This window comes from Anas acuta, chromosome 3, assembly GCF_963932015.1.
Source record: "Anas acuta chromosome 3, bAnaAcu1.1, whole genome shotgun sequence".
NCBI lineage: Eukaryota > Metazoa > Chordata > Aves > Anseriformes > Anatidae > Anas > Anas acuta.
In genome coordinates, this window is record NC_088981.1 from 42,505,662 (window position 1) to 42,527,703 (window position 22,042).

Sequence of the window (22,042 nt, forward strand, 5' to 3'; positions counted from 1 at the left end):
TGCCCATGGGCCTGGGGCATGTCTGGAGATGAAGACCAGCTGGGGTCGGGAGGTATCATGCTGGACTATCCTCCACAACACGGAGTTTCCCAGGGACGGGCTGTCCCTAAAATTTGAGGCCTGAGGGGGAAAAGCGCACAGAGAGAAGAGAGTCGGGCTCTTCCTTCCATACATGCCAAACCTTGACAGTGATTCCAAAAAGATCACAGTACTGTGAAAGAATGAGGAAGACTTGCCTGTCAACTAACTGAAAGACAGGGTGAATTCACCCTTTCAAAATTATTTCTATTTTTATTTATTAATCCTGCAGCAAACTGACAATGCAAACTCCTACAGCTCACTCTGCTGACCCCTGTTGCTCTTTGAACTGGGGTAACCAATGTGCTTATACACTACCAAACACCATAAAGTCCTATTCTTAGCTGATGCTAAAAGTAGCGCTGTTATCAGGCCTGTCATCAACAGAGGATCGTGACTTCACAGAAGATTACAAACCTACACAAAGAGGAGACAACTCTATCCTAAACTGAACTGTGAAGATCTGAAGTAAAGAAAGCAGGGCTGCTGATAAAGAAAGCAAGTCTTCCTCCTTTTCTGAACCTCAGGCTAATGCAGCTGACCCCTTCTCGTGTTTGAAGATCGGATGCATGTTTTAGTTGCAGGGCAACACCTATGATAATTAAGTTATTGAAATAGCTTCTACAGCTACCTCATTTGAGAATTTCACAGTCCGGAGAGAACATTTCTGCAGGAAGATAGATGCAGTGGGCAACACGGTGTCTTAAACCGGGCACTTAATAGGGAATATGCCATATTCTCTGTGTAGCTGCCGCTGAATACTGCTGCATAACAGCACCCAGGAAACAGAAAGCCAGATGCAAGCTTAAGATTGTTAAAAAATTAAAAAATATCAGTCCTAAGACAATCTTGTACTTGAAATGCACTGAGCTTGGTGAGCATTGTTGAGTTATTTCAGTCAGTTCTGGCTCCTATCCAGTACTTAAAAAAAATAAAAATATAAATCATAGCTAACGTGCAGCATGATGGGATAGTCTTTGGCTAGGGACATCCAGGCAGTTAATTTAACTGTCACATTGGTGTCTGGTAATGGTACGGTTTTAGACCCTGGCTCAGTGCTGGCAACAAGACACCGCTCACAAGGAAGGCCATTTCAGGACTTAGCTGAGGAACATACCGAGCCCGGAGGACGAGCAGTCGGCAGCAGTTAGAAAACGAGGTTAGCAGAATTGCCCGGAGCCCTCTTTATTTTTCTTGGCAAACCCAAAGGTTCTGCTAATGGAAATATCACTTCTGTAACACGTTCTTAGACTTACAAGACATTTGTGGGAGACAGCTTTTTAACAAAAGAACCTGAATGGGGAGAAATATAAACTCCACTGCCAAGGGAGCGAAAACTAAGACTGAGCAGTGAGGCGGGACACTAATCAGAGAAGCAAATGTAAGAAGTGGGAAGGGCAGCTCTAAGATAGAGCCGTGAATAGGCACAGCACTTTGTTTATTAGAGCAAATAGCCTTTCCTTTCACCAGCATTCAGTGACTCGGCATGGACTTCTACCTCACTTCATCTATATTTATTTTGTGCTGGACTACCTGACACCTGAAAGGGTGTTTCGCTGTTCAAGGCCTTTATCAGTTCAAGAGGTTAGGGAACAGAGTACCAGTCAAGGGATGCCAAAAAACAGGGAAATAGGCTCCCACCCACAAAAATCAAGGTGTAGAACTTGTTGCTGCAGAGAACTGCAGAAGCTAGAAGCATGTGGCCGATTAATAAATGGGCTGAGACAAAATTAATGGGAGACCAAATCCATCAGCAGCTATTGCTGATACAGAGCCTGCAGTTCCAGAGGCCTATTAAAAACAAAAGTAATAACTGCAAGAAGGCCCTAGCGTATAAACCATGGAGGGATTGTGTCTATACAACCTCTCTCTCACCTTCCTTCTCTGAGCACCTGCTTCTAGCCACTGTCTGATACCACGCGGTGCCTCGTGCAGCATCCAGGCTGCAAACGAAGCGAGCAGAGCTAAGCCTGCTTAAATGCTTTCATGTGTTTTATCATGTATTTAAACTGCAATAAGGAAGAGGCCTGTGCAAATGCAGTTACTTGAAATACACAGCTAACAAATTACCGCCCAATTTTTGCCAGACTTAAAGGTACTTCTTCCTCCCACTCAAACTTCCCTCCTAATTCTGCCTTGAAATTCAGGCTGTCAATCATTTGCAGATTTTTTTTTTTATTTTACTTTAAACAGTCTAGATTGTTTCCTGGCTTCCTGCCGTCAAAATGTTTAGATTCTGTGAGCACCAAAACAAAAGCTGTCCACACAGTGAGTAGAAATTGATAGGTTGGAAGCACCTCGTTAGTGGTGCCATTTTCCTAACACCTCAGAAAGTCACTTTTGCTTGTTTTTCCTATGTGTGTATGCAGTGATTGGCTTCCTAACTCTCTTCACTCTCACATCACTTTTGTATGCAAAATACCTTGGAATAACCCAACTAATAAAAAGCCCAATTCCATTAGAAAAGTAAAAATGTTAAAAGAAAGCTTTGTTCACTGCCCACCTCACCTTTTTTTTTTCCCTCATTTTGGTTGCTGTTGGATCTGCCTTTGGACCAAAAGCCCAACTGTCCTAAAGCTCAACGCTGCTAAGGATGTGGCAACAAACAGCAAACGACTTCCAGTGAACGCTGATGAGCCATGGTCTTTCTAGGTATTCACCCAGCTATCAAACCAGACACTTTGATACTTCGCTAAGATCCAAGAGTAATCATTTCATCATGAAATATTTGGGCTAGAATCAACAGAATCTAGCAAGAAATGCTCTAAACAACCCCAGACATTACTGCAGGGTTGAAGATACAATGCGCTTGGTCTGGTGAGCAGCCTCAGCTCAGTGAATCTGGATGAGATCTCTCCAGAAGACCTGTACAGCACAACGCATCAGCAATACAACTGTTTCCTCTATTGTTTTTTCAAAAATCCCTGGTCCTGGACTGGGACTGCTGAGCTGCTGCATGCTTTGATACCCAGCTGCCAGAAGATCAGCAGTGCCATTCAACTCACATGTACAAAGGAGCTTCTGGTACTCTCAGAGCAGAGCTGCAGCACACATAGCTACTCGTCTCAGAAAGGCCACACACCTTTCTGATAAAAGGTTTTTGTTGTTTACCAACCTAAGAAGACTTATTTTTAAAAGACAGTTGTGAGGCGTCATGTCATCTAAACTCTTGGGCTGTTTGATGTTCTCAAAAGGATTTGCTCATGAAGGTCCAGAAAATCTGAGGGAAGCCAAATTACTGGCTTCCATACAGACCATCTAGGTGATATTAGGATCATGCATTTGCTTGGAGGAAGAGTTTCAGAACATCAAGCCACAAACCAAAAACGCAGCCCTATAGAACGAAGCCTTGCGGTGCAGTGTTGACCTCAGGTGGGACCGAGCTCCTTCACACGCATCTCAGCTGACCTACAAAGCTGTGTCAGGAACACCACAACCTGCTGGGTCAGCTCTGAGGAAAACAAGCAGGGGGATATAAAAAACAAGTCACCAAGACCACCAGTTCAGCCTCCAAGCAGCCTCAAGCAGTGCAAAAACATGCTCCTGCCCTTTCCTTCCCACGCAAGTTCCCCAGAAAGGGACCAAACCATTTTTTTTTTTTAAACTAAATGCTTTTAATAGAAAACAAAATACAAAATAACTCTTTCCAGAAAGCAGAAATATTTAATCTCTCCAAATGACAAATTAGAACGTGCTTTTTCTGCAGATCCTTGCTTTAAATGCTGATGATTTATTTCACAAAGTGTTCATGAAACTGATATTGCAACATTTTGAGAAAAATCCAACACTGGCAAAGCTGCCTCTGCGTATGCACAATAATTTAGTAATACTATTTTTTCCCATGTCACTTTGTGTGTGCCTCTCTCTCCCCCTGTCTCCCTCTTCCTAGATTGCCAACTTCCATTTACAGAAATATTTCTGTGAGGTGCCGTGGTGGATTGACAAGCCCTGTTCCAAACAGGAGTCCAAACTTAGCCCCTTCAGTCCTATCATGCCCTCCTCCAGCCAAGGCAAGTCACTTATCATCCCTAAAGCCACCACTCTAGCCCTCACCGTCCTCTCCCACCCTCAAAACACAGTGCAACCAGATTCAGAAAGATCCCTAATTAATGGAACATAAATACAAGTATCACAGCTAGTACCAGGAACCAAACCCAAATGACAATGCAGAGATGGGCCCCAACTGAGGTCAGATTTCCATCCCCTTATGCAAAAAGAAAGATGGTATTTTCTACTTAGCTCGTCCAAAATATTGCAGAAGTGCTATAGGGAGCTGTAATATTTGGACCCACAATCGGCGTAGAAAATACAGAATGTTCTTTTAATATAAGGGTCTTCAAATGCTGGTCCTCTGCAATACCAGGAAAACAAAACAAAACAAAAAACACTGGGCCAGTAGTTCTCCACACGCTCAAGCCTCAGTTAACAGTAGGTAAGGTGTGCCCATCGATCAACGCAGGATATTTAAGTGCAGGTCAGCAGCTTATCTGGCTGGCAGCTTCGTTTGTCTGGACCAGGCTTTTGGTTTCCCCAAGCTACTGGACTTCCTCTCCCCTTTTCCCCATCCCTACAAATACAGGATTAGAACGTGTACAGATTTCCATTGCTCCGCCTCCCCCCTTACTCCGTTCAACAGCACAGGCCTTTTTGTGGGCAAGAAATTGCAAAGCATTAGCATCACTCTGAACGCGCCTTCCAAGGGGGCAGAGGAAGAAAGTGTTTCACAGTCAGTAATCTCAGCTTGTAATGGACTCTGGCATTCACCACACCCACCCGCTTCCCTAAGAAAAAAAAAAAAACACAACGATTAATGTTCCTGATTTTCTTGTGCAATTCCAGTCACTAGAAGAAGGTTACAGGCCATAAACTGTACGCTCAGTACGTTATTCATCTGCCCGGTATATACACCAACCAGTTCACTGGAAGACCCATCGGCAGGGGCGTTGCAGTACGTGTTCCGGATGTCCCAGACCCGGACGGAGTTGTCCATGGAGGCCGAAGCGATTAAACTGCTGTCGGGGCTAAAAGTAAGGCTGGTTATGTTGTCCGTGTGCCCCCTCAGTTCTTTGTAGAGGGTTCCCGAAGCCAAGTCCCACAGCTTTAGCCGCTGGTCTTCGCCCGCCGAGGCCAGGTACTTACCGTTGGGGGAGAAGGCGAGCGCCAGCACGGGGCCGCGGTGCCCGGTGAAGAGGCGCACCGAGTTGCCCTGCTGGGTGCTCCACAAGCGCACGGTTTTGTCCGTGGAGCCCGTGGCCAAGTAGTTGGAGTTGGGGTGGAACTTGACGCAGTCCACGTCCGCCAAGTGGCCCGCGTATATCCGCAGTGGGTACGTCCGATCGAACGACCAGAGCCTCGCCGTGCGGTCGTGGGAGCCGCTGGCGAAGTACAGGCTGCAGGGGCTGATGTCCAAATCCCAGACGGGGTAGGCATGGCCTTGGTACAACACAGTGTTTGTAAAGCTTCCCAGGTCCCAGTATCTGATGGACATGTCCTCTGAGCAAGACAAGAGTCCCGAGCTGTCCGAAAGGAACCTCGTGCTGTACACAGGCCCGCAGTGTCCTCGCAGGATCTTCATTTCTGTGCCGGCGCTGTCATCCTCTTCCTCCTGGTCGGGGAGGAGGAAAAAAAAAAAAAAACAAACAAAGAAGAAGCATGTTTATCTGTTCTGCGATACAGGAACCGCCGTGAGGAAAGCAGGCTGGCGTTATGACAGCAGAATTTATTTCAGACGTGGCGCATTTCTGTGCAACTCTGAGACACGCTGCTGGCGCGCCCGCTACATCTAAGCAATGCTGAAAAAGATGTGGAGATCAGACTTCTTAAATAAACGTTTTACCCTTATTTTATGCAACCTCATGCCCACTTAAGAAGGCACCTTAACCTGGGACTGTATGCAAATAAGGCAAAAAAAAGAGTAGCAGCATTTTAAGATATTTTTCCAAACGTCTTTTGCTGTAAAACACTTGCTAAAAACATCTGCTTATTCCCTGCCCGCTCTCTGCTAAACTTTTGGCTAAGATGTTAAAACAGATCTTGGCATCTGCTCTTTCAGTGTGGTCATTATTGGAAGCGAAACTCACAGCAGAGAAAAAGAAACCCAGATGTCTTCAACAAAAGGCAGGAGATGGAAGGACAAGGCGTATCCGACAAGCTGCCTGCTAATTCCTTCCCTACCCCACACCTGATGCAGCAAGGCTGTGATACCCATTTCCCTGTGCCAGCTCCACCAGGACGCTTTTACATCCCCACCCTTCAAGAACAGAAAATATATGCGGCTTATTTAGGTCAAATGATCTATTTTGGGGTAGGAGAGGATGAATAATCACAAAAAGGACGGCAGTGGAAACCTTTTCATCCCGTAATTCTCCAATTCAAGCACCAGGGCAGATGATCACCAAGTAAAGGCCTCCAGGTTTAAAGGCCTTTCGGTGAGCTGTGCTGAAGGAATCTGAACGTTTGGCTCCTCCTTTCAGAGGGCATCAACCCCAGAGCCTGCTCAAGCAGCACCTCCTGATAATCCAAGGCTACAGACTGCATAGGTTACAACACATCTCAACCCAAAAAAGTGTCCTCGCCCAGCAAGTTGGGGTCTCACAGCAGAGTACAGGACGGTAACCACAGCTTGGGATGCATCCGTGTGGTCTCCCGAGCCCACCCCTCCTCAGGACTGTCACGCTGACCCCTTCCAACAGCACTGACCCCACAGTTTCATGCCCTGCAGCTCTGCCAGCTCGCTGCCCTCCTCCCTGCTGGCCGTGTGCTCGGGGGCAGGTGGCGAGCCGCGCTCAGCAGTGTGAACTCTCCGCAGCGATCGCTGCCCATGGGAGCTCCGTGGCATGGCTCGGAGCCAGCTCCATCCCCGCCACGGAGGTGAGGCACCGAGGCACTGCAGGCTCCAGCACGCAGAGCCCCATTCTTATTCAAATGGATTTTTTTTTCTGCCTCTGATAGAGCGCTGCCTGCTGGGATCCACCGCATCTCCAGGCTACCTTACCGCATTAAAAGAGACACTGGGACCTGCAGCGTTTTGTACTCCCTAATTACAGCCAAAGGATTCCTGACAAGTTAGCAGAGGAGGCCCTACACTTTTTCCTCTTACAAGCACACGCTCTTCTTCCCTTACATTACAGTAGCAGCTTATTTAAAAATGCCCATAGAAGCATTCATAAAAAGCATTACAGGACCTCACACTCCTGTAAGGTCGCAGGTAGCAAGTTTCATCTTCCTCTTCTGCTGGAATCATTTAGCAGAAACGCTGCACACTTGTGTCAGAGCTCACTGAAAATGGAGCACCGATAATGCTTCTGAGTCACCGCATTTTTCGGCTTCCTCCCCGTCCAAGTCGGTCTGCTGACCAGATCAATGCAGCAGCTGGAAGTGCAGCCGCCGAACTGCTGCCTCGCAGAGCCCATCTTCCTTTCTTTGTCAGGTCAAGCACGTTCCTCCTCGCATCCTGCCGCGACGTAGGCGAGCGATTACAGCAGCTACGGAAAGGTTACAGCCTGTGCTATAAGTCAGCAGGGGGGCAGGGAAACCCTCTTCGTAGTATTTTTTCCAGGATTCCCATTGCACGCACTGAGTACGTTTCCTGGGTATAACACAACACCAGGCACTACCGAGACAGCCATTAGCTCCTTCTGAAGTGGTTGCTGCTGCTGGTCAGCACAAACAGTCTGTAATTCCTTGGAATGGTCAAGAAATTAACTTATATACACCTATCTTAATCAATAACCTATGGACACACCTAGAAGCTGCTTTTATGGATTTGTACTCCCAACTTTGAAAAGACTGACTATCGAAACAGATTTTAAGTAATAGAAGAGAACTGGAAAGCCAACACTATTAAAATGAGCTCAAAAAAATCTACTCCTCAACAGTGAGTAGGAAATCTTCCTCAGCAAGTACAAGACTCCCCAAAGTTACATTATTAAGAAACTGGAAAAAAAAATAAAACATTGCCATGTTTTGTTACATAGGACACCTTCTGAACAGGCTACCCCAACTCCTCAGCTATTGCTGAAATCAGCAATGGATGTTACATGGCAATCATCTGGACTCAGCAAACTTACATGCTTTACTGCATTTGACTTTGTGAGCAAACATTACCTAGCTGACAGAAATTATCTCGATCCTTCCGCCCGGCATAAGCCGCAAGGGAATGTGTGAGCCCCAAAACCAAATAAACCACAGAACAAAAAGCCCTTCCGTCCCCACCCCAAAATAAGCTTTATTTTGCTCTAACCAGTAACAAGTTTCCATCTTCTCTCTCATCTTGCAGCATTCTTAAGGTGTGAAAAGGAAAGCTCCATTACCTGCCTACAGCAGGGATCTCCTAGCAGGGAAGGGTGGGAGGGCAGCCACCCTGGCTTTCTTTGCAGGACATTTTCACTCCTTCCTCCCAAACTCCCTCCCCTCTGCCACACGAGCTGTCAGCATCATCCCTGCGCACTGCCACCTGAAGGACCACTGCCACTCAGTGCCCTAAAAGTGAGGCCAAATGGGGTCGAGTCTGGCTCCCCAGAATTTAAAGGGCTGCCACAATTACGGCTTGGAACAAAGATGATTTTCTGCTGTTGATTTATGTAGTACCAGCAACAACCACGGCAATGTTGCAAAGAGACAAATGGTAAGGCCGGTAAGCACAGCAGGGCATCACGCTGAGCAAAATTCACTAAAAATACATCTGGTAACACCCAGAAGCCAACTCTGACTTCACTGACTCAAGGGCCTTATGTCAACTAGGAAAAACTGTTGATCTCTAGCACTTTTGTCAAACTACAACCTCATATATATATATACATACACACACAAAAAGAGCTAATAAACCTAACAGTGTAATTTTAGTGCCATCCTGAAAGAGATTCACTGAAACTGGCACAGTCCCAGACACCTGTTAACTTCTCCATAAACAGAATGACTTACTCATTTGCAGCAGGTCAGAAACTGAGCTAAAGATTGATCATTTGGGGCTCTACTTGAATGTAACACTGCATCCAAGTCTAATTACACCATACAGGAATCAAACAGAACGAAAAAACCCTACAAAAATCAGCCAAGTGTAACACCCTCACAAGCTATTCTACAGAACTCACTGAAGTAATGTCAAAGCACATCAGAATTTTTTGTCATCGCAGTTTCCATCAAATTTTAGGCTGTGGCCAGGGTGGTTTTGTTTGCTCTGTCTTGGCACCTGTGGCTTCTGCTCCAGTGCTACCCATGCAGCTAGCGGTCTGCTCCCACCCGTGACCCCACACAGGTGCCTGGATATATTCACTCAGTGCTCCCAGACACCAGCATTTATTTCCTTTATAGTCCTCAGGCTTTCATTTGCATTCAGGACACACAACAGCGCATTCAGGCTGGTATTCCCCCTTCACTCCTAACTCCTGGTCAGGTCACTGTTTGTTTAGCTAGCGGTGAAACTGTTCAGAGTAAAAACAACTTTGACTTGCGGTTGTCTTTGACCATGTTTTTAGACCTGTGCATAAATGCTGCGGGATACACGAAATATTAAATAACCAATGGCAGCCATTTGTACTTAAGCTCCTGCAGCTGTTTCCTAATGCATGTAAGATATGCAAATATGTGCCAACAAAAAGCTCATACACGCTCCTGATAACCTGGCGATCTCTCTTTTCTCTAGTCTGGAGCCAAAGAAGGTGACCTGTTGGTTTACCAGAGAAGTCCTCCTCTGTCACAGGTTATGTACATTAGGTTTCCATGACATGCAATCCACTGTCACGTGTCCTATGAACTCTTGCAGCTCGTAACGAAAACAAACCCGGAGCTTCACCTTGGGTTGGCCTGACCCACTTACCTCAGCAGAAGGGGTTAAGCTGGGCAGTGGCGAGCTCTGCTATCTCACCTGGCTGCCTGCCTCTAGGTCTGCAGCTGACTAACAAAGCAATCCCTAACCAGACACCTCGGTACTCCAAGCTCTCTGCATTCTTCCAAGACAAACAGAACCTTGCCACCAGGTATTTTTTTATGGGTAGAAAATAAAACAGTGGAAAAAGAAAGGATGCTTCTCGTGCTAAACGCTCAACAGAAGAGCAAACGCGTTTTTTCTTCTTTTTCCCTTCAAGTGGGGAGTGATTAAACAAAGGAGGAGTCATAAATTCTGATCTCTAACCAGATATAAGACACTACGTGGGCAGCTGTGACGAGAGGGGTGGAAGGGTGTGACTAGGAGGTAAAAAGAAAAAAAAAAAAAGAGAGAACACTAGAAGATGCTATCTAACCCGGCATGCGAAGGCACAGATATCCCTGTCCTCATCTCTAGCACTCGAGAAAATGAGAATCCTCTGAAGTTTCTACCCTGCTGACTCGTTAACACAATTATTTTGCATAATTTTTTCATATTAACTCTTCACCTCTGTTAGGGTGACTAGGGTGAAAAAAAATACAGTTTTTCACTTTGGTGTGCTTTGTTCTGAGCCCTCAGACCATTCTTACTTTGTTTTTCTCTTCCTGCTTCTCTCTCCTTTTCTCCATCCTTCTGACTGCTTGTTCTGAATTGCTTGTCTTCCAGTTTCCATTCACTACAATGTGTTTTTTACTGCCCACATCTCCTTGTTTCACCCTCCCACCCATAAGAAGGCTCCACACTCCCTAGGGAAGGAGCCTTCCCAAATGACCTCTCCTTAATGGGCTGCCGGCATAATGGGATCTGTTCAAGGTCAAGAGAAAGAAGGAAATCAGGACCTAGGACTAAAACTGTGACCTGAGAACATCTTCACTACACCTCAGTGCAGTGTTTACAACCACGGCAGGAAAGAATAGGGAAAAGAGCAGCCTATGAAAACCGTGTGTCGAGGCAGACAGGCTGTGAACGGCCTCGCAGTCCCCTAAGACACTCAACACGCACGTCAGAAATGCCTCAACAGGAGGGGTATGTGTGTGGGGTGGGGAATTGGGGAAGGGGTATCCAGACCTCCTCATCCAGGATGTCACAAGCCAGGCGGATGCGGGACACATCGACGAGGTGGGGCTCAGATTTTAACTTCCTGGAGCGCAGGCTCCACAGCTTGACGCACGAGTTATCGAAGCCGGCAGCGAGCAGCTTGCTGTTGGGCGAGATCTCGGCCGTGTTCAGCAACTGCTCCGTGTTATAGAAGGCATAGAAACAGATGGTGGTTAGGGAAGGGGGCCCGTCCTTGACGCGCTTGATGCTGTCCTGCAGTAGGTCCAGCGCCGCCTCGTTCTGCAGGATGGCGGCCGGCACCTCGCTGGGCTCCAGCCCGTTGCTCTCGCTGCGCGAGGAGCTCCCACCGGCGTAGAGCTGGTAGTCGGTCCTCTTGGCGGGCTGCACGTCCAGGTGGATGTGCAGGGTCAGGACTTTGCACAGGGCGTTGTTGTTGTCACTTTGGAGGTAGCGAAGAAGGTAGTTGTAGCTGTCCTCTTGAAGGCGGACGACGTACTTGTTGTCCAGAAAAGCCCGGAGCTTCAAGTTGGACAGGATATCTTGAATAGTCATGGTAGTCTGCAACTGCTCAATGATATCCTTCTGGCTGGCGTTCTGCAAGAACATGCCATGGAAGCGGCTGTAAAAACTGTCCACTGTGCTTTTCAGGCCATTCTGGACCATGTTCAGGTGGAGGTAGACAAAGAGGGGATACAGAAGAGGCATCACTTCATGGCTGTGCTGAGAATCTGAATCTATATATATAAAAAAAAAAGAAGCAACAAGCTTTGAATGATTTCTCAATCTACTTTCTTCTAGGAATAAAACAGAGCAAGGTCAATTACTGCACAAAGTCTCAATGGTGGCATAAGAGAGCAGGGCTCTGGAGACCTTTGTAGGTGCATCTTCCTGAACCCCTTCAGCTGCTTAGAGGGGACACCCAGTATCTGCTACAGATTTCACCAGAGATTTAAAAGTGAGTTACATTATCAGAATAAAAGGCAGAGATTTCAAAACCCCATTAGGTGTGGGTCACTTAGTAAAATAGCACCTCGAGCTACGTGACAACTAGATTTCCCCCATGTATTTAAGAAAAAAATGTGTACAGTGTTTATTGCAGTAAACTCTAAAATATATTCATTAAACATATTAAATGCTATTTTAAGTAGAAGTCAAAATTATTTATCTGGCTTGTGTGGGCCTGAACTTTGGTGGCTTTTTTTTTTCCTCAGCTTCAATAAAGCTCACATGTGGTGCTTTGGATGGAACTGATTTGTCTCCAGGGGAAAGGAAGCTGCAGCTTCCAAAACGTACTGCAGTACGCCGGGCTGGTTTTATTTCTGTGCCTGCTCATGAGCACGCTCCCTCTCTCTCTGCCAAGGCAAATCCCAGCAGTAATTCCTTGTACACAGTGTAACCAACTCCTGATTAGGCTATGCTGTACCTTGCAGAGACTGATCTGGGCAACAGCTCCACCCCTCCTTCTCGGGGCTGCATGCAGCTGAGCCCTGCTGCCCAACACCGTGGCACCACACGGGGCCACAACAACGATTTACTGGGGGCCCAGATGTGCAAGTACAACATCTGAATTACTGTGGTAATTCTGAAATCTGTGGTCTATATGTAATAAAAGCACAAAGCAGCTGGCAGCTGCTCTTTTCCTGCTATGTCAGCAGGTGCTCGAGTCCTGAAACGCAACTAGGGAAGGACCTCACTCTGCAACAGGAGCAACGGGGAAGATGTAGGAAGCTGGCAGAGATGGGACGGATGCAAATGTTCCAAGAAGACACCAGGAGAGGTTGAGGGACCTGGCTCTGTCTAGCCTGGAGAAGACAAAGTATGTATCTAACTCCTGCCTTCAGTACCCAGTAGGATGCTATGGAGGAAATGGAGCCAGCCCCTTCTCGGAGGTGCACAGGGGAAGGATAACAGGCAAGCTGCAGCAAGGGAAATTCTCACCAAATTGCTCAGCCTTGAGAACAGGGGCAAGGCCAAGACTTTTTTGCCTCTCTCTTCCTGCCTACTTCCCTCCCTAACTTTCTATTTTCTATGTACTATTCTCAATAATCTTGTCTGCTTTCTTAGTCCCACCTCTGGCACTCATAAGGACATTTCCAGGAGCAATTTTATTTTTTATTTTTAAATTAAAACCAACCAACAAAACCAAACCCAACACAACATGATTGTCCTCTGCACCACACTACAGAATGATAGTATTTTCCTTTTCTGTCATATACATCTAGTCTCAAAGCCAAGAAAATCCGTATTTTTTCTAATTGTAGTAACTGAAATCTCAAAACTAGAAATCAAGTTTCAGTTAGAAAAAAAAAAAGACTTTAAATTTTATTACTCTGTCATTTACTCATTGAAATGACAAAAATTCACATACTTTTCTTTTCCTTGCTTCCTGATATTTACCTGTGAGAAAATTGCGTAATCGTCCGAACTGTACTTCATATTGCTGTGGCTCCGCCAGGCAGGGAGCTGCAGACACAACGTTGGCACAACCAGATTCAGATTGGACTGCGAAACGAAATAAAATAAGATTAGGATGTAAGGAGTTCTGCATGTGTGTCTTGAAACAAAGCTTCTCATAAAATGCCAGGTAATGCAGCTACCAAGATGACATTTTATATTTCATATTGTCCAGGGAAGACACAGTCTGAAACACCTAAGCACAGCATTTATTAAATTTAATCTAAAGTCACACAATCTAGACATATCACGAATGGAAAACTATACTGAAGGTGTTTTTTTTATTTAAAAAAAGCTTAGCTTCTGCTTGCTCCCCCACTGCCCCAAACACGTCTCTAAGCTTTCAGATATAACACTGAATTTACAAGAAACAGAGTAATGTTGTCACAGATCCCTTTAGAGTTTTACGAGATAATTACAGCTTTATTGCTTCACAGTCAAAAGATGAGGAAAGCAAACAACATCTTCCTCCAAAACAAAGTCCGTTCTTCAGCTAGACCCAGCACCCATCGAGGACATCAGGTGTGCAGTAACACCACCTCCGAGTACTATGGTCACCTGAGATGGTATTAAACTGTTTTTCCGAGTCAGGATCAGCTCTCGTAAATGTCTTTCTGAATTATCTAGAGAGGAAAACGGCTTCTCTTCCTCTGGCACAAAACCTTTGCTCTTCTGTTAAACACTCACAACCTGACGGGGCTTGGTGCAAGTTTACAATACCCACCAACATCAACTAGTACACAAATACTAATGACTAGAAACTGAAATAACATTTACATTTCTAAATTATAACTGATATATTGAATTATTCTACTCTTCTAAAATCATGACAAATCAAAGAGTTTTAATCTTGTTTTCATCTTCCCCTCACTCCGTATTCCCAGAGCTTACAGAAGTACAGGAGGTGTACGTACCAACCCTGAACTCAGCTTCAGAAACAGAGCTGGGCTGTGCTCATCATCCCCCCATGGGAAAAGAAATACAGATTCCAGTACCAACACCTTATCTTCTATCCAGTCAGTTTCAAAACAAACACAACCCATTCAAAGACACAGATACACCACACTTTCTGTGGCCTGGCTGCTTCATACACTCAGTGCTGGTAACAGTCCCAGGCTCAGGGCTTTGCATGAAAACTCAGAGCAGCAATTCATAAAAGTAGCAACATTTTTTCTTTAACTTTTCTGTAACACAGCGTACTGGTATTAATTAATTCAAGAATCTTTTCTATTTGGGCTGACAATTGAATATATTCTCTCATGATGAATACTGATTAAACTCTGCACTGCACACAAACGCGGCAACTCCAGAACAATTAACAACAGCTTTTAATGTCACCCCTATCACTTGTGGCAAAAGACGCCAGAAAGTCAGAAATATGAGGGCTTGACTTTTGTGCTGTCACAGGGCTGCATGCAACAGCCAACTCTTCACGGCGTGTTGGTGGCCTCATTTCAGCACGAACATGCATGACTTGCCACCCTGCCTGTGCCACACAAACACGAGCCACGCTTCTTTGGTTTTATAACATGCTCCCTCCTTGCCACCTCTTTAATTTTCCCTGTATAAATAATGTAATTCCAAAATGAAGATGGACTTCTTGCTTTTTTTTTTTTTTGGGATCAACTGATCCCAAAAGAAGAGAGTAAATTTTCAGGGTTTTTTTTTTTTTTTTTTACTCCTGCTGGAAGTAAAACACTGTCTGTATCCTTCTTGCACATTAACAGATCCACTCTAGTTTCTTTTCCAGTTTCCCCAGTGGCCCTAAGAACACTTACTGGAAACATCTGCTCCTTGACTGCACTTCCTGTAATTGCAACGCAAGAGCAAATTCCAAGGAACCCGTTCCTAGTTCAGGGACACCGACAGCACCCTCCTGGTCTCCTGCTGTGGCAGGAGCAGCGCTGCTCCTCTGCTACTGTCAACACCGTTTCACAGCAACTGACTCCTCTTTTATGCGAGCGAGATCAAGTGGAATTTTACATTAATTCCAACAGTCCTACGTGTTGCCAGAATCCTGCGGACAACATCAGAGAAACCTGTTCCTCTGCCACTTATTCTGTCCCTCAGACACCCTTCCGCTTCTTTAAAGAAGTATGGAACTGTCACGATGAAGCTCTGAGCTGTGTTTTAGTGCAAAAACTAGAGTTATACAAATATAGCAAGTGTGGAGAAGGGCTGAACTGAGGCGGCTCTGGGGTAAGACAAAAAGAAACGCCAAGGTAAAACGGAAAAAGAAAACTATTCAAAACACCCAAACCAGTGGACACTTTTCACTTTGAAAGAAGAAATCACAGAATTAAAGACAGAAGTAGGCAACTCTCCCATTTATAGAGTCTGACTAATTTCAAAGGCAAAAATAAATAAATAAATAAAATATGTGAACAGAAAAAGCAAGGTGAGTTTTGTTAACAAACAATCAAAGACGTCTTCAGAAAAAAAAAAAAACAACTTAATTGCTCTCCCTGAAATAAAGCAACACAGGCTTCAGAATCTGGTCAGCTTTCCTTCAGCTGCCTCTTTTATCAGGATACGTACACGCTGGGATTTTCTTTTTCGGCACATTCATTCACGGAACTGCAGCATATTCACTGGTAGCTTACTACCAGCATGTCTGACATGGAAAAGTAGTCAGCAGCAGCAGAATACATGATAGCAGGCCATTTTCAGTTCTAATGAAAACTGATGACTAAGTTCTGAATCACCAGCCACAAAGCCCTTACGCTAGCATGAAGATACAGACTAATTATAAGAAATTTACTAATAACGTTTGTTGGAAGATTAGTAAAAAGACAAAAATCAATCACACACTCATTCACACTTCACTGACGTTCTTTTCCTGCATGATGCCGTATGTGAATGAAAGAATTTGCAATCCAATCCAGCTCTCATTGAGATATTTTGCCTCCTCCTGGTATTGATTGGTCTCAAGTTCTAATCTCATTCCAACACTGTCCCTTCTTCACAACTCTACCCTAAAACCTCTTACCAAAACCAGTCCAAAACAATTTGTCATTTTATTTTGGTTCAATTTCTCCCCCAGCTTGCCCCAGTATTACTTTGGGGAGCTGCAGTACGTGTCTGACTGTTAACTCTGAAAACAGCAAGGAAATCAGAAGTACTAAGAAGGTGCAAGTCACCTCTAGTAACAAAATATTACTCAATTTCCTTCAGGTCCCCAAAAGTGTCAGCCTATACATTTACCTATCTACCACTCATCTTTGGATTGTGATTACAGCAAAATATGGGCAGAAAAAGCCATTTTGACATCTGGTCTTATCTAGCTACAATCACAGAGTTATACAGCAACTGATGTTGTGTCAAATCAAGTTACATCACAAATAAGTAAGGTCCCTACCAGTCTTAGCCTGGGATACAGTCACAAACCAAGCAGGTTCATTAAAAGAAAACACTTTCTCCTTGTTCTCTCACCCAGAGTTTGGCCTAGTATTTTCTACTACTTTTAAATGTAATTTTAATCTTTATATCCTCCACATTGCTTGCATCCATTCAACATTTGTACCTGCTCAAGTACTAGCATAGTTTTTTATAACAAAGATAATAATCCCTATGAAGATAGTCACAGGCAGAATTTGGACCAGCTGGTAGCGTAGCAGGATCCAGAAGCCTTTAAGAAAGAGGAGAAAGGGCACACAGGGAAATAAACTGTCTCATCCACTGAAGTTTTTTTTTTTTTTTTTCTCCAAGTGACACATAGGAGCTTTCACAACTTGAAACTGACAAAGCCAGAAAATGAAACAGCCTGCATCACTCCTGTTTTACGTGATACCCCTCTCCTTCAGCGCAAAGGTACATCTTCTTGCTTCTACTTAACTCATCTAGGTTCTTCTCACCTCTGTCCCAAAGCACCATTACTCACCAGACTTCACACTTTTTGGGATATAACAAGTATTTTCCACTATCCAAACCTGCTGTTTCACTGCCCACGCCTCTCGTTCCATTTCCATCCATATTTTCATTCTTTAAAGGCTCACAACTCACACCGTCTTCAGACTGGGAAATTTCTTTATTTCAAAAGGAAAGCTGTCCATAGGTACAAATTCACCTAGTTACCAACATATCTGCTCACACTTGCACGCACAGAAAACATCAGGATTACCTGTGAGATTAGCTGCCATCTCTTCAGCAGTCTGACACAGCCTCAGCCCTTGTTTTAGGGGACCTTCTGAGTCCACATACTGACGGCGCTTGAGGTAGCAGGACACCGCCATCTGAATCTGTTCTGTGCGTACGCGTTTCATGACCTAAAAGACAAGAAAGAGATGATGGTTTGTTACTGTGTAGGTATCTGTTAAGACCAACATACACCAGAGCTGTATGAAAAACAACAGAGAACAAACAGCTCAGCATTTTCATTGCTGAAGTCAAAAAACTTCGTCACTGAAATATGAAATAAAGCCTGCAGGCTCGGTACTAAGGCATAACCAGACACTTTGAACCAGATCCCTGAAGATATTTTGCTGCCTAATTCTACTAATTTCACTGAGGAATCCAGAATACCATTGAGGATTCTGGATTAAAACTGCAGTGATCAGCTGAAGTGTTTGATTTTGTTAAAAACAATTCTTAAAAAAGTGAAGGTTTCTCCTCTACAAAATGATACCGAGAGTCAAGGAAATGAGAAATTAAGATACAAAGAAGAAAATTTCAGAATCATAATGCTTTAAATAGCACACCTATTTGAACTGTTTGGGGAGCAATAGGTTATAGCCAGACTTCTGGTGCTTCAGTCAGGTAAGCTCCCAGAAAAAACAAGGAAATTAAAATCAAAAGCAAAACCTTCTGCCTTTTACACCTGTCCCAATATACGTACATTTCCCTCACATATATATATATATATTTTAATCTTTTGAAGGTTCTGCTAAATAGATTTTGAAAGCCATCCTCACAAACACCACCTGGTAGCATCTCCAAGCCAAAAGGAGCCTGGTGCTCGCTTTTAGCCTCTGCCTTGTACTGAGCGCCTCGGGAAGATGAATGCAACAGCTCCCCTGCTATCTGAGCAGCTACCAGTAGTTAGTGGCCTGGCAATCCTTAGGCAATAGCTATCGATTCTACAGAGAACTTCAGACAACTTGAAAGGCTTTAAAACAAAAAGAACTAAGTGTCAGTTTTATTCTACTAGAACAACACGGTACTGGCTGCCTCAAAACAGTTCCACACCTTACAGCACTGCTACTGAAGACCAGCACACGTTTTGCACATGCTCTTGCTTTCTGGTTTGAGCAGCTAAATCCTACAAAACACAGCTTCTGAGAGAGGCAGACAGGGATGCCTTCTCTCATCCCTCTCAAGAAGCAGATTTCTAAAAGCATGACTGGAACCATGATGCCTTCTACAGTACCCATGCACGCTCTAGTGCTTACCCCAGGTGTTAGAGCAATAAATTCTCTGTGAAGTTCCAGGCAGATGGGATGCAAGGTTTTAGCAAAACTCGCTTCAAACAGATACCTGGAATTGCAAACCCATATGCTCTGGGGAAAACCTTAAAAAGCTTTCCATTTGTTCTCACAGGTGAAGTAACTGTTGAGGGTGGGGAAGGGGCACCAACAGGTGTGGAGTTTGGAAAGCACTTCCAGATAGACCTATTAAAATCATCAGCTTCAACCACAGCTTATTCCACTCCAAAAACAAATTTCCTTTTAATCTTCCTTGCAATTAAAATAAATTACATCGACTTACCCTGTCTCAAATCCAACACTTTTTCTGCTGCACAAAACAGCAGAAGACACAACACCAGTGAAATCTACAAAGAAGGGTGGACACTGGGGTTGACCAGCAGCAGAGCACCCTCCCAAAAAACAGCTCTTATCTAAGCCTCACCATGTGTTACACTGACATGCTGCATTTCAGCCAGCAGCACGGGCTCGTGTACAAATTTCCCACCCAGGTCCACCCTAATGCCTCTGCATGCAGTCTGCCACACAGCTCGGGTTAGGGCAGCAACCTAATTGAATTTGTGATGCTCTCCTAGTTGTGCGTTTCAGCTCTAGAAACTGTTTTGGAGGGTTTGTGTCTAACATTGCTAGATTTGGATTATAGTCCAAAGAAACTTGCTCCCAAAATAGCACTGAACAGACTTAACTCCTTGTTTCTGAAGTGGTTTAGCAATCAAAACTGGGTAAATCAGCCTCAGGTCTGTGGCTCAGAAACAAAGAGAATCTAGAAATATCCTTGCCTGTGCATTTTTCTGTAGTTACAGGACCAATCTGCACTAGACTTGGCGAGAAAGCCCTTATCCATTAGGGGACACCGTGCATAGATGGATCATTCCTCATTAACTCCTCGTGGAGCAGAGAAACTGAAAACTGATCTGTGAGAAACGCAGAAGCGCAGGGCAGCCTTTGGAGTGACAAACAACAGGAGCACCGAAATCAGTCTTCAACTGCTGAGCAGAGGCAGGTGAGCAACAGCAGAAATGGATCATTTGAAAACAGAGGGAAAAAAATACACAACTGATTGACCTGTAGCCTCAAATTCCAACACCAGGATTTAAGTATTTCAGCAGCAAGAGAGAAGGGCCCGGGAAAGGAGCAGCGACTGGCAGCTGATTCAAGTCCGAGCTTTTGCAGAGCTTTGGGGATAACAGGGAAGCCCCAGTTTCTTCAACTAGGATCAGCAAGGTGACATTTGCTTTGTGCAATCTGTCCATTCTCTTGCTCCGTTCGCAGACTCTGTGCGCTCCTCCTAGCTGCCAGAGTACTGAGAGCTAAAGCAGCATCTCAAGGAGGTCTTCTTGCCTATTCCCAGGTGACAGAGCAGCAACTGCCTTCCAGGAAACAAGGCTTCACCGGACCCACACTGCCACCCCTACTTTCATTTCAGGTTTCTTTCACCTTCCCATTATCTCTCACCCTCAGCATTTCATAAGGAAACATCACAGGAGCAGGGAAACGCGCTCACAGTGAAAGATATAAAACAAAAAGTGCCAGAAGAGCAAAACCCAACATTCCTACAAATGTTCGTTAGCGAGCCCTCGAAACTAGAGTTTATCATAAAATAAACAGGAGAAAGGCCTGCCAAAACGCCTTTAACGGGTTCAAGCTGAGCCAGTTCACAACAGGTCAATGATGCAGAATTTAAAGACAAAAAAAAAAAAAGACAGCTTTGCTGTTTTAACCTCTGCATCACTTTTGAGACTAGATCTCGTAGCTGAAGATAACCTTCAAAATACGCACGGAGCAACCCCTGCCTGCGTCTGCAGAAAGCTTGACATGATCGTGCATGAGTCCGAGCTGCCTCGCTCTGCTCAAACACCCAGAGAGAGCGATAAATACTAACACCACTCATTATTTCTACTGATAAGCCAAACACATAAGGAAAGAGAGAAGAAATATCCCATCAAGGGTCTGCCCAGCCACAATGCTGGAGCGTCACAAGTCAGAGCAGCCAGAAAAGGGTACGGGGTTACTTTTCTTTGAGGAACCAAAAACGGAGAAGAAACCCAGCAGAGAGACCAATCATACAAAATTTAAGTTCCTCTTTCCTAGAAGATGAGCTGAGCACCAAGCATTAGGCCACGGAAGTTCATTTCCTGCCTGTTCTACCTCCTGGATACAGGTTTAGGCAGATTCCCCGGCCCTGAAACATCACCAGCACAGACGTACAGGGGGAAAAAAAAAAAAAAAAAGCTTGAAAACCAGTGTTGGAAACGCTGCTTTTTGGGACTCTGCCTTCCTGTCCTGCCTCTGGGACAGCCCGCTCTTGCTCCCAGGAAGACCTGTGGGCAGAGAGCCACCAGGAGCACACAGCCCCAATGCAAACAAACAGCGAGCCACCAGCAGGAAAGCCCATTTCGAGTGTCCTCCACCAAAAATAGCGTCCCGGGCCTCAGCTAATGAATCCCCCTGGCTTTCAGCTTGGCGATGCTCGGCTCACCTCGGGGCTGCAAAACTTCAGCAGCCAGCACGGTGCCGATCACCCCGCACCGCAGGGCGTGAAGCCGAGGGGCGCTCCCCGCGGCCCCAGCAGCCGGGCAGCGGCGTCTCGGGGGAGCCCCCCCGGCTGCCCGGGTCCCCCTTTGGACCCTCCGGAGGGCGGATTCCGCCCCCCCACCCCCCCCGCGCCCGGCTCCCGGCGCCCAGCCCCGGCCCTGCCCTGCCCGCGGCCGCCGCCGCCGCCTCCTCCTGCCGGGGCCGGGCCGGGCCTGCGGGGCCTCGCCACGAGGCTGCCGCCGGCCCCCGCCGCCTCCTCCCGCCGCCGGGCGGCGCCGCCGCCCGTCCCCGTGTCCCCGCCGCGTCCCCGCGGGGTCCCCGCACTCACTGAGCATCGCAGGCGGCGGCGGCAGGCGGGCGGGCGGCTGCGGGCTGCGGGCTGCAGGAGGCGGGGGGCGGGCGGCGCTGTCACTGCGCCCGGCGGCACCGAGCGGGGGCGACGCCGCCGCTGCCGCCCGGGCTGGCGGGGGCGGCCGGGGCTGCCCGGGGACCGGCGGCCGGCGGCGGCCGCTCCATGGCTGCTGCTGCGGCTGCGGCTGGGGAGGGAGCGGGGAGCGGGGAGCAGGGAGCGGGGCGGCCCCCGCGCAGGCGCCCTCCGGCCGGCAACGATGGGCGCCGCCTCCCGGGGAGG

At 46.2% G+C, this 22,042-nt stretch overlaps 1 protein-coding gene across 2 annotated transcripts; it reads right to left on the bottom strand.

Annotated features, from left to right (window-relative positions):
* Positions 1-3,667: 3,667 nt before the first annotated feature.
* On the bottom strand, positions 3,668-21,967 carry TAF5L (TATA-box binding protein associated factor 5 like). 2 transcript variants are annotated; one of them, XM_068676807.1, is made up of 5 exons: positions 21,740-21,967; positions 17,577-17,721; positions 13,400-13,504; positions 11,012-11,736; positions 3,668-5,683 (listed from the first exon to the last, which is right to left on the bottom strand). In XM_068676807.1, the coding sequence occupies exons 2-5, from the start codon at positions 17,716-17,718 to the stop codon at positions 4,886-4,888; spliced, it is 1,770 nt and encodes a 589-aa protein (XP_068532908.1). In that variant the 5' UTR covers positions 17,719-17,721; positions 21,740-21,967; the 3' UTR covers positions 3,668-4,885. The 2 variants fall into 2 exon arrangements, with proteins under 2 accessions (XP_068532908.1, XP_068532910.1); XM_068676809.1 differs by lacking the exon at positions 21,740-21,967 and adding an exon at positions 18,844-18,960.
* Positions 21,968-22,042: the final 75 nt, after the last annotated feature.

Coding starts and splice junctions, on each gene's coding strand:
- TAF5L (XM_068676807.1), bottom strand. CDS start 17,718: ATGAAACGCGTACGCACAGAACAGATTCAGATGGCGGTGTCCTGCTAC. Junction 13,505..17,576: donor GATGGCAGCTAATCTCACAG/GTAATCCTGATG, acceptor TTCGTTTCGCAG/TCCAATCTGAATCTGGTTGT. Junction 11,737..13,399: donor ATTACGCAATTTTCTCACAG/GTAAATATCAGG, acceptor TTATATATATAG/ATTCAGATTCTCAGCACAGC.